General features: G+C 40.7%; 1 protein-coding gene across 9 annotated transcripts in view; it reads left to right on the top strand.

The window, feature by feature from the left end:
- The window catches only part of LOC122563983 (nuclear pore membrane glycoprotein 210-like), a 178660-nt gene that overhangs the window by 78126 nt on the left and 88429 nt on the right, over positions 1–12105 (top strand). For 8 of the 9 annotated variants that reach the window (XM_043718388.1, XM_043718384.1, XM_043718383.1 and 5 more), the window contains 3 exons: positions 1179–1371; positions 3229–3332; positions 6972–7076. In XM_043718388.1, the coding sequence (XP_043574323.1) occupies positions 1179–1371; positions 3229–3332; positions 6972–7076 (402 nt within the window). The remainder of the gene's footprint in view (positions 1–1178; positions 1372–3228; positions 3333–6971; positions 7077–12105) is intronic. The other variant, XM_043718385.1, reaches the window with a different exon arrangement.

The raw sequence follows: 12105 nt of genomic DNA, 5'->3' as shown, positions 1-12105 counted from the left end.
CCCCAAGGATACTGGTGCCCCTCAGGTTCAGGTGTAGACCATCCTTTTTATAGAGGTCCCACCTTCCCCAGAAAGAACCCCAGTTATCCAGATACCGGAATCCCTCCCTCCTGCACCATCCCTGTAGCCACGCATTTAACTTAATGTTATCCCTCATCAAAAATGCCACACCCATCCACTTTTGTCCACAACCCCTCCCCATCCTTCCCACAGCATCTATGTCCTTGAACGTTTAAGCTGACAGTCCTGACCATCCCTGAGCCACTTCTCTGTAATTGCTATGATATCTCAGTCTTATGTCCCCAAACATGCCCTGAGTTCATCTATCTTAGCTGTTCCACTTCTTGCACTGAAATAAATGCAGTTTAATATGTCAGTACTACACTGTTTTCTGCTTTGTTCTTGCCTGCCCTGACTGACTGACTCCTTTTGCCAACTGTTTCAGTCTCAGACTGATATCTTTCCTCACTATCGCCCTGGGTTCTACCTGCATGCACACATACACACACACCTTCTCACAAGACAGGCTGTTTGGCACAATTGGTCTATATGTGTCTTATATTTCAAGAGTTATATTGTATTATTATATAAATTAATTTTGGGAAAGTTATATTCAGTGCAGATTTTGATTGATTGAATTGGTTTTGGCCTGAATGTTTGGTAGGAAAATGGCAAAATTGCAAGTAAAATGTTGGGCTTTATTCTTTAACTAAAATGTCAAAGGTTTTGTTTTGCTATTTTCATTATTTTGCCAGTTTAATCTCCACTCGCTATAATAAGAATTCAAAGCAATTGAAGGATCACTGTGCAAAGTTCTTAGAATGCTGCACTGTCAAAACTCTAATGGTTTGAATTTAGGAGCTTTTGTTTTAATGTTTAACCACATGGAATGTAACAACATCTGCATACAATGACACTTCAGTATTATAAATTTACTTCCAAAGTTAGGAAATTACTTATAATTTCATGAAAAAGCTATCCAAGTATTTTTACATAAAATAAGATTTGTTTAATGTGAAACTTTTTAAGAGATTTCATTTGTGCAGCATCTTTATAATTGTTAGAAGAGTATTTTTCTACTATAGAAATTCTGTGTAATCGATATCATTTTTTTCAAAAATATATTAAGTTTTAGTTTCCTCTATGGTACTTTTACACTTACTGTTTTGTTTGGGTAGGTACCTGTTTCCTTTTGCAGGAATACAATTTTGGAGCTAACAGCCTACGATAAATATGGTCGAAAATTTGATAACTTCACTTCACTACAAATTAATTGGAAATCATCCAACTTTTCTTTGGGCAGTTTTCATCCAGCAATACAAATGGAAATGTTCTTAAGGGATGACGGAAGTGGACAGAAGAGGCTTCATGGTGATGTATACTGTGTACAAACCCCTAACACATAATATGAGGGATCATCATGGGATAACAGAATATCAGTTTTCACCATTATGAAAACCAATGCAATAGAAATATGGTTGCACTTACTTAAACAAACCATTTCACAGCAAACAAAGTACATTTGCTCAGCAGAGTCTATTAGAGTAACATACTACTTAAGTCTACTTAAAGAGTATGCAACAGACAGCTCATGATTTAAACTGAAACAATATTGGGTCTGCAAATTACAGCTTTTAGAAATTCTTTGTCATTTTAATATATTCTAATGAGCTGTCAGCAACATAATCACATTGATCCAATTGCCTTCAATGGGGAATCACAATCTATTGGCACGTTCCTGACCAGGGCCATTTCAAACTGCTGTGTTGAATGGATTATGATAGAAGGATAATGTTATAGTTTTCCTCTCACAAGGCCAGGTCGCCAATTATATCCCTTGCAGGGCCTATCAAAGGCATTGTATAGATGATGACTGGAATTTTCTGTGTAACAATTGTACATTCTCTCTCAATTGATAAATTGATGCAGCCTCCTGACAGTCTACCAGTGTTCCATATAGTATTTTTAATTGTACCAGGCTCCACCATTTCCTCTGGCCACTCTTAGCACAGTTTCTTCCCCTGCCCCCTCTCGCAAACATTCCAAAAATAATCATTTGGCCATGTTTACAAGATGGGCTTGGCTGTTATCAGCACTGTGGAGGGATTTTATTACCATAATAATGGTGTGGCAGTCATGGCAATATCGTGGAAACTATTTTACAGAATAATCTCAGGAACCTCGAGGTACAGGTCAATGATCATTTTTTCAGCCAGTGTTTGGAATGTCTGCCTCAGAAAAGATTCCAAGGTAGCACTCTTAACTCAACAATCATCCATTAGCTATTTTTACATTGTAAATCACGTAGGCAGTACTTGAATTCTCATGTGCTGTGTTTTAGACAAACAACTTGTTTTTCATACAATCCAAAAGTGGTAAGAAGGTTGATACCCCTGGTCTCGCCACTCCTAATCTTCCCAGCTGGCCATCCTATCTCGTCTCTGAAGCCTGTGCTTCATTCCTATCCTTGACTTAACTCCATTGCTTTGTCTTTCTTTCCATGGCATGGGGTCATCTTCACACTATTTCCAAATAAGGGTAATGCCAGTTCAGCCATGTTGCATTTTTATAACAACTGCTGCTTCAGCATCTGAGTGTGTTTCTGCAGTCTAAGTAATTATTCTTTTAACCTGACTATTTTGTTGAATAAGAATAAATGGAAAATGAATCTTAACTGATTTATATCATTATTGCTTATGAAGTTAACTAATGCTCCTACCTTATTCTAATCCCAGCTGGAAATTCATGTGGATTTATAGGTTAACTCATGTCATACCCAAATTTCAACTTAACAGCCTCAATTTATTTTACTTAAGAATTTTCATTGGAGTTCTCAACCTTGAGGTGTAGCCCTAGCTTCATGAACAGTTACCACCTTTGTCAGTGAGGTGCCATTCTTCTGCTGCTGTATGACTTCAAACTGGCTCTCCACTTATGGAAACCAATTTGCCATCCTTAATTGAATGCGGCTACCATTGAATTAGCTGCTTCCTCAGCAATTCACTTGCAGAATCTTGCTGCTGGTAATTCTTGGTTCCTGACCTGGAATTCAGCCTGTCAAGATCAGAATCTGGAAAGAAAATCCAGTCCAACATTGCATTGTTTCCCCATCCATGTGTGAATTGTTTTGGGAAGATGCCTATTATACTGATTTTCCTAAGATTCACAGCCAAAATAAGTGCATATTATAGTTCAGTTTTTACCGTAGTACATTCTTTCTAACAATAGGTCATCGGATGGTTGTAGTTTACAAGAGGAAAGGAACAATGACTATTTCAGTATATCTGGTCGGCTATGGAAAAACTGATACTGAGCTGCCTCAAAGCCATGTTGTAAGTTCAAAAAGTTACTATGAACCATATTAATCCACCAGTATATTTAAATGTCTAAACAATGTACAATTTTAAAAATCACTTCCACTTAAACACTAGGTTTACTGCATATTTTAGATTGCTCTGGTTGATCATGTAATGGGTATTTTGGAAGAATTTGAAAATAATGTTTCTCTACTTTTATCATGTGAGTGCATTCTCAGTTGTATTTTCATAGTGGAATCAAGGATACCCTATGAATTTGAATTGTTTTCAAAATGTCAAGTGTATTTGACTATAGAACTTGTCCATTCTTTTAAAATTATGTTAACTCATTGATGTGGAGTTTTGCATTTCAACACATTATGCAGCAAACCTCTGCTGGAAGTATATCAGGAGAGAATTTAGTTTATGTGTGATGTCCCTTACAGTCAAATAGTCTTATTATTACTGTTCACACATGGTTAATGATTACTTAAGGGAAAAAGTGAGGTCTGCAGATGCTGGAGATCAGAGCTGGAAATGTGTTGCTGGAAAAGCGCAGCAGGTCAGGCAGCATCCAGGGAACAGGAGAATCGACGTTTCGGGCATAAGCCCTTCTTCAGGAATTCCTGAAGAAGGGCTTATGCCCGAAACGTCGATTCTCCTGTTCCCTGGATGCTGCCTGACCTGCTGCGCTTTTCCAGCAACACATTTCCAGCTAATGATTACTTAAGCAAGGTACAGGGCCAAATGTACAGTTATCATAATTTCAACAAGATGACAGGGAAGAAAGAAAATCCTTAAGAAAACTTACAACCTGAAAGAAAGGACTGCTTATTTCCTGATTTAAATTCCTTGGCAAGGTTTGAACAGATGGATTCAATCTGATGCCAAACCATTTGACTATTTGCAGGCTGAGCCTGGGGTTTTTAAATTCTGCAATATTGCTTAGCTTCTCATTCAAATTCAATAGGTTTTGAATTGGCAAGATTTGGCCAGTACTCTGCCTTCCAGTTATTCTTCCCAAAGTAAATCACCTCACATTCTTCCACACTGTCCACTACTCCACCAACTTTAGTGTCATCTGCAAACTTACTCACCCATCCATCTTTGCATGCATTTAAGTCATTTATAAAAATGACAAACAGCAGTGGTATCAAAACAGATCCTTGTGGCACACCACTAGTAACTGGACTCCATGCTGAATATTTTCCATCAATCACCACTCGCTGCCTTCTTTCGGAAAGCCAGTTTCTAATCCAAACTGCTAAATCGCCCTCAATCCCGTGCCTCTGCATTTTCTCCAACAGCCTACCATGTGGAACCTTATCAAAGGCTTTACTGAAGTCCATGTACACCACGTCAACTGCCCTACACTCATCTACATGCTTGGACACCTTCTCAAAAAACACAATGAGGTTTGTGAGACATGACCTGCTGTTGATGAAACCATGTTGACTATCTGAAATCAGATTGTTGCTTGCTAGATGATTATAAATCCTATCTCTTATAATCCTTTCCAAAACCTTTCCTACAACACAAGTAAGGCTCATTGGTCATCTCTTCTGCCCTTCTTGAACAAGGGCACAGCATTTGCAATCCTCCAGTCCTGCGGTACTAAACCTGTAGACAATGACGACTCAAATATCAAAGCCAAAGGCTTTGCTATCTCCCCCCTAGCTTCCCAGAGAATCCTTGGATAAATCCCATCCGGCCCAGGGGACTTGTCTATTTTCACTCCTTCTAGAATTGATAACACCTCTTCGTAACTAACCTCAATCCTTTCTAGTCTAATATCTCGTATCTCATTCTTCTCTACAATATTTTCCTTTTCCTGAGTGAAAACTGATGAAATCTTCACAAGGTCCACACTCAACTTCCCACTTGCAGCTTATTCATCCAGTAAGTTGTCCAGGTCCTCCTGTATTCGAGGATGGACATTGTGCATATCTAAGGGCTTTCAAGTGGAATTGAACACTTAATTATAAACAAGTGATGTGATGTGTATGGCCTTCAGTGAGGTGTTCAACAAGGTTCATCATGGTAGGCAAAGTTAGATCACATGGAATAGAGGGAGAACCAGCTGTTTGGATACAGAATCTGGTTCAAAGGTACAAGACAGAGGGTGGTGTTGGAGGATTGCTTTTCCGACTGGAGGCCTGTGACCAACAGTGTACAACAAGAATCGGTGCCTGGTCCACTGCTTTTCATCATTATAAAAATGATTTGGATGTGAGCATAGGAAGTGTAGTTAATAAGTTTACAGTTGGCACCAAAATTGGAGATGTTGTGGACAGTGAAGAAGGTTACCTCAGAGTACAACTGGATCTTGATCAGGTGGACCAAAGGGCTGAGGAGTGGCAGATGAAGTTTAAATAAATGTGAGGTGCTGACCTTTAGAAAGGCAAATCAGGGTGGGACTTATACACTTAATGGTAAGGTCCTGGGGAGTATTGCTGAACAAAGAGACCTTGGAGTGCAGGTTCATAGTACCTTGAAATTGGAGTCACAGGTAGATCGGATAGTGAAGAAGGCATTAGTATGCTTGCTTTTATTGAGTATAAGAGTTGGGAGGTACTACTGGAATACTATGTGCAGTTCTGGTCTTCCTGCCACAGGAAGGATGTTGTGAAACTTGAAAAGGTTCAGAAAAGATTTACAAGGATGTTGGCAGGGTTGGAGATTTTGTGCTGCCAGGAAAGGCTGAATAGACAGGGGCTATTTTCCCTGGAGCATTGGAGGCTGAGGGGTAACCTTGTGGAGGTTTATAAAATCATGAGGGGCATGGATAGGGTAAGTGGACAAGGTTTTTTTCCCTGGAGTGGGGGACTTCAAACCTAGAGGGCATAGGTTTAAGGTGAAATGGGAAAGATTTAAAAGGCACCTAAGGGGCAAACTTTCCACGCAGTGGGTTGTGCGTGTATGGAATAAACTGCCAGAGGAAGTAGTGGAGGCTAGTATAATTACAATATTTAAAAGGCATTTGGATGGGTATATGAGTAGGAAAGGTTTAGAAGAATATGGGCCAAGTGCTGGCAAATGGGACTAGTTCTATGTAGGATATCTAGTTGGCATGGATGAATTGGACCAAAGAGTCAGTTTCCGTGCAGTATGTCACTGTGACTCGAAGTGCTCCCACGTAATATCTGATGATGCAGTGAAAGTAAGATGAAGCAACTGCGGATAATTAAGGCTTGGACTCTGGCCTGATAGAGTTCTTCTGCAATCATCTGATGTTGAATTGATTGGACTTGAGTAATTACAACCAGCTTCCTTTGCATTAAGTATGTCTTTACTCTGAATAGTTTTTCTGTATTGACTTCAAATGTGCGAGGCTTCTTGATGCTTTACTTCATCAAGTACTGCCATGATAGAAAGGATATCATGGCAGTACCTGTCCTTAAACTCAGGTATTAAAGTATTGTACTGTTAAAATATTTTATCAAATAAAATTTAGTTTAATGTGGAAAGTATAAAAGAAGAAAACTTGCTGTTTGCATCTTTCACTTACACTGATATTTGAGATTGATACCCAAGTTCTTGGTATAAAATTTATCATGGATTCTACATACCAGTGAAGTAATTGTACTTGAGCAGTGCATTTTTAATTTTACTAATACTGAATTATGTCAGCTGTATATGAATACGATAATAAGTATATTTTATTTTGTACCTCAGGATGTTAGGTTTTCACCAGTATCAGCCACTATTGATTTGTTGCTGGTGGATGATGTGTCCTTAGTGCCGAAAAATCTCACTGTATACAATCATCCTGATGTTTTGGTAAGAAGATTTTAAGGGTCATATAAGAATATAAAATCATAGATATTGTGGTAGTTTGTGTAATTCAACAGGTTAAATAGATCATAGAATATTTTAAAGAAATACAAGCAACAAAATAATTGTGAACATCTCATCTTCCACTGGTACTGAATAATCAGTCATCATAAATTAGTGGTTCTAATTCTAAGCAAGTTGAATTTTGGATTGCACTGCACAAAACTTGATAATGATCCCTGAAATTCAGAAGAAAAAGTCAGAATGTTATTTATTTGATCACTCTTAATTATATTGTGGAGATGGAGAACCGACTTTCATCTGCTATTTTAATATAGGGTTGTTGCTAATTAGTGAGGACGTGTGAGTTTTGCAGAAAGGCATTTCCATTCTGTAAAACAGCCAGAGGAAAATGGTGGACTCTTGTTTGTGGAGAGGAAAATTTGATTTGGTGGAAAATAAGATAATTGTGCCATTCACACATTAAAGTGCACTCCAGACGAAGATTCAACTGCTATTTCATATTAAGGTTACTAAGTGTGAATTTGACTTGAATTCTAGTTATCTTACCTTATAAGCAGAAGACCATAGGTGGTTGCCTATCCAAGACTTGAACTCATTATCTAACTTGTAATTTCCTTGGTGAGCTGCAGGTTTGCCGATGACTTGAAAAACTGATGTATGATAAATAGTGTAAATGGGAATAGAAAATTACAAAGATGTTAACTAGGTTAATTGCTAGATTAACTGGGTGAAATTGTGGCAAATAGATTTCACCACAAGTATGTGTGGGATAATCCATTTTTGGACTATAAAGAAATAAATGAGAATATGGTAAAATATCAGGGAGAGTGAACGTGCAAAGGTTTCAAGCCCTATGCTTGAAAATTACTAAATTACTAAAATGTAGTTTTCAGCTGCAACATTAAATCAAAAAGTTGGTAGAGTTCTAACCTTTACAACAAGAAGTTATAATGAAACAGAAGAACATTTGGCAACAAAGATGCACAATGTAGACAGGCAGGAGGCTTCAAGGACACAGCAAGCCAAGCAGCATCAAGAGGTGGAGATGTTTTGGATGTACCCCTTCTTCAGGACTGTGGGTGGGTGTAGGGGGTGCTGTGGATAAAGGGGGTGGCAGAGGTAGGGTGATGAAGTGGGGGTAGATGAAGACAGGTAGATGGTACAACATGGAGAAAGTGAAGACTGCAGATGCTGGAGTACCAGAGTTGAAAAATGTGGTGCTGGAAAAACTCAAAGAAGATTGCAGGTCAAGAGGGCGGTGCTGAATCCGAGGGTTGGGACTGAGATAAGGTGGGGGGAGGGGAAATGAGGAAGCTGGAGAAATCTAAACTCATACCGTGTGGTTGGAGGTATCCTAGGCGGAAGATGCTCTTCCTCCAGGCATCATGTGGCCAGGGTCTGGCGATGGAGGAGGCCAAGGAACTGTATGTCATTGGCGGAGTGGGAGGGGGAGCTAAAGTGTTCAGCCAAGGGGTGGTTGGTGCGGGTGTCCCAGAGGTGTTCCCTGAAATGTTCCGCAGGTTGGTGGGGTGGGAGGTGGGGTTCTGTCCTGGTAGTACAACATGGTTGGTCAATGGAGAAATGAATCCATGGGTGGCAGGGAGGAGTGAAAGTCAATGTTGAGTCCTCCTGGCTGTGGGCTGCCCAGGCGGAAGATGGGGTGTTGTACTTCCAACTTGCGGTTTGGTTTGTTGTTAGGTGGTGCAGCAGAGGGCTGTCAAAAGGTCATTGTTCAAAATAGGTGGACATCTGGGATGCTTGCGTGTGGAACGTCACCTCATCCAAGCAGATATGGTGGAGGCGGAGGAATTGGGAGAATGGGATGCAGTTCATGCAGGATACTGGTTGGGAGGAGGTGGAGTCCAGGCAGTTATGGGAGTCTGTGGGTTTGTAGTAAACATCCGTCTGGAGACTATCGCCAGAGATGGAAATGGAGAAGTCAAGAAAGGGGAGGGAGGTGGACCAAGTGAATATGAGGGGGGTGGAAGTTGTGGGTGAAGTCAGTGAACTGCTCCAGTTCAGCCTGGGTGATGCTGCACTGATGTAGCCATCAATGTAACGACAGAAGAGTTGGGGCACAGTGCATGTGTAGCTACTGAGGAGGGACTGTTCGACATAGCCAAAGAGGCAGGCATTTACTACTGGACGTTTACTACAAATCCACAGACTCCCATAACTACCCGGACTATACCTCCTCCCACTCAGTTTCCTGCAAGAACTCCATCCCATTCTCCCAATTCCTCCACCTCCGTTGCATCTGCTCGTACGAGGAAACACTCCACTCGCGAGCATTCCAGATCTCCACCGCACCAGCTCCGCAACAAACCAAATCGCAAATTGGAGGAACAACACCTGATCTTCCGCCTGGGCAGCCCAGAGGACTCAACATTGAATTCTCCAGTTTCAAATAATCTCCCTTCCCATCCCCTGACTCTCATCCCAGCTCTTCCCCCTCCCTTCCACTCCTCCCTGCCACCAACCAGATTCATTCCTCCCATTGACTAACCAGAGTCTTAACCTCTACTTGTCTTCTCCTATCCCCAGGTCACCACCCTGCCCCACCCTGTCTATCAGCAACTCCACTTACACCCAGCCCCAGTCCTGAAACATCGACTTCTCCAACTCCTGATGCTGCTTGGCTTGCTGTGTTTTTCTAGCCTCCTGCCTATCTACTTTGGATTCCAGCATCTGCAGTTTTTTTTTTGTCGCTAACAAAGATACACAAAGCAGACATGCTATACAATGCTGAGCTGAATTTAACCAAAAATCAACCATGTCAATTTCAGAGAATTTCTTAGAGGATGTCTCTCTGAGCTGCAGTGAGTTATCTCATGCAGTTCTCTGCTGATTTTCATGTTTGTATTCACCACACCCTTCTTAGTGCCACCGTCACACTATCTTACATTTGCCAGCATCAGAAGTACTCACTGCTGCTGCCACTTGCCTAGATTCAAACCACCAGCACCATATTTAAATCACATCAATTCAAATGCTGCAAGCAGTTCATGGTGTGTTACAACACAATTCTGAAAGATATAGCTGAGAAATAAAAGTTGGCACCCCACTTCACTAACAGAGCTTTGGAGATCCTGGTGGATGACAGCAGTCATGAGAAGAGGACATTCTGTTCCCTCAGGAGGGCCAGAGGAGGCCCTGACACCTGGACTTATCCAGAGTCTAGATTAGAGTGGTGCTGGAAAAGCACAGCAGGTCAGGCAGCACCCGAGGAGCAGGAAAATCGACGTTTCGGGCAAAAGCCCTTCATCAGGAATAGAGGCAGGGTGCCTGCAGAGTTGAGAGATAAATGAAAGGGAGGTGGGGGTGGGGAGAAAGTAGCAAAGAGTACAATGGGTGGATGGGGTGGGGATGAAGGTGATAGGTCAGAGAGGAGAGTGGAGTGGATAGGTGGAAAGCAAAATAGACATTTAGGACAGGTCATGGGGATGGTGCTGAGCTGGAAGGTTGGAACTGGAGTGAGGTGGGGGAAGGGGAAATGAGGAAACTGGTGAAGTGGAAACTGGACTTCACCAGTTTCCTCATTTCCCCTTCCCCTACCTCGCCACAGTTCCAATCTTCCAACTCAGCACCATCCCCATGACCTGTCCTACCTGCTTATCTTCCTTTCCACCGATGGCTGGTCTCTCTATCTTCGTTCTTGTTGATGCAGCTACAGTGACAGTTTTTCACAGAGCTGATGGTGAAAACCAAACCTATTTAATAATGCAGTAATACGTTTACAAAGAAGTTTCATGTGTGATACTGATGTGCCCTCAAGGTTTTCTTTCTCCTTTCTCTCCCATTACATCTAAGTGCAGATTCGTTTTCTGTTGGACCAACACTTTCTTTGATAACTTTTTAGAAAATATCTGATGTAGCTTTCCTATCTGGTTTTATATTTTAGCCACCTTTCTCTTGTAATCCAATTCTTCACCCCCCCCCCCCCCAATCTTTTTGTAATTCTTTGTTTTATTTTAAATATTCAGTTCAATCCTCTGACCTGCCCCCAATTTTTCACAATTATATTTCTTTTCTTTAAAATTGATGATTTGATTTTTGATTTTTTTCATTAACCACAGATGGTGGGTCCATCCCTTATCATTTTTCTTGTTTGTATGTATTCTGTGCTTCCTGGAATCTCCCCTTAAATGCTTATCTCTGTTGACCGAACCTCAACCAAAATTACCAGTTTATTTTCACTCGCTCTGCTTTCTAGCCCTCATAATTGCCCTTTGTTTAAATTCAAAATAGTAGACTTGGACTCACACTTCTCTCCCTTAAAGTATATATAAAATTCACCTGTATGGTCACTGCTACCAATGAGATGCCTTTAATATGAGGTCATAATGAGTCTTATTTTGTTGGTCAAAACCAGGACATGTATAGCTTTGCAGTCTGGTTGGTGCCGTACATGCTGGTCTGAAAAGTTCTAAAACCATGGAATGAATTCCTCATCCAAATTAGGTTTTACCATCTGATTTTTCCAGTCTATATACAAGTTAAAAAACTCCATAAAAATCACTACCCGTTTGACAAGCTCCCACATTTCTTCCTTGATAGATATCCCATCATATTTACCGTTAGGGAGCCTGTACATATCTCCCACAGGTGGCTAGTTGTTTTTATTATTCCGAAACTGCATCAATATCTTGGTTTCATGGATTTAGGTCATCCCTCTTTATTAAGTTAATATCATTTTTAATTAAGAGCCACTCCTCCACCGTTTCCTAGCATCCTATCCTTCAATACTTAAGTCCCAAACCTAGGTCGTCCTGCAGTCACACCTCAGTGAATGGCCATGAGATTGCATTTATTTATCTCAATTTATACTATTAGTTCATCTGTCATTTCAAATACTATGCGCTTTCAAATATATTGCCTTTAGTTTTATAACCTCTAATTGCTGATTTGCTCCTTGGTTTTTGTTCTCTTTTCCTTCCTGTCATTTTCTGTTTACCATTTCCCGCATTAATTCCTTACTTTGTCCATTTCCCATTCTTTGGTTCACTGCAGC

The sequence above is a fragment of the Chiloscyllium plagiosum genome, chromosome 28, assembly GCF_004010195.1.
Source record: "Chiloscyllium plagiosum isolate BGI_BamShark_2017 chromosome 28, ASM401019v2, whole genome shotgun sequence".
Lineage (NCBI taxonomy): Eukaryota > Metazoa > Chordata > Chondrichthyes > Orectolobiformes > Hemiscylliidae > Chiloscyllium > Chiloscyllium plagiosum.
Note: the sequence above shows the minus strand (reverse complement) of the source record. Positions and strands in the feature narration are given on the sequence as shown.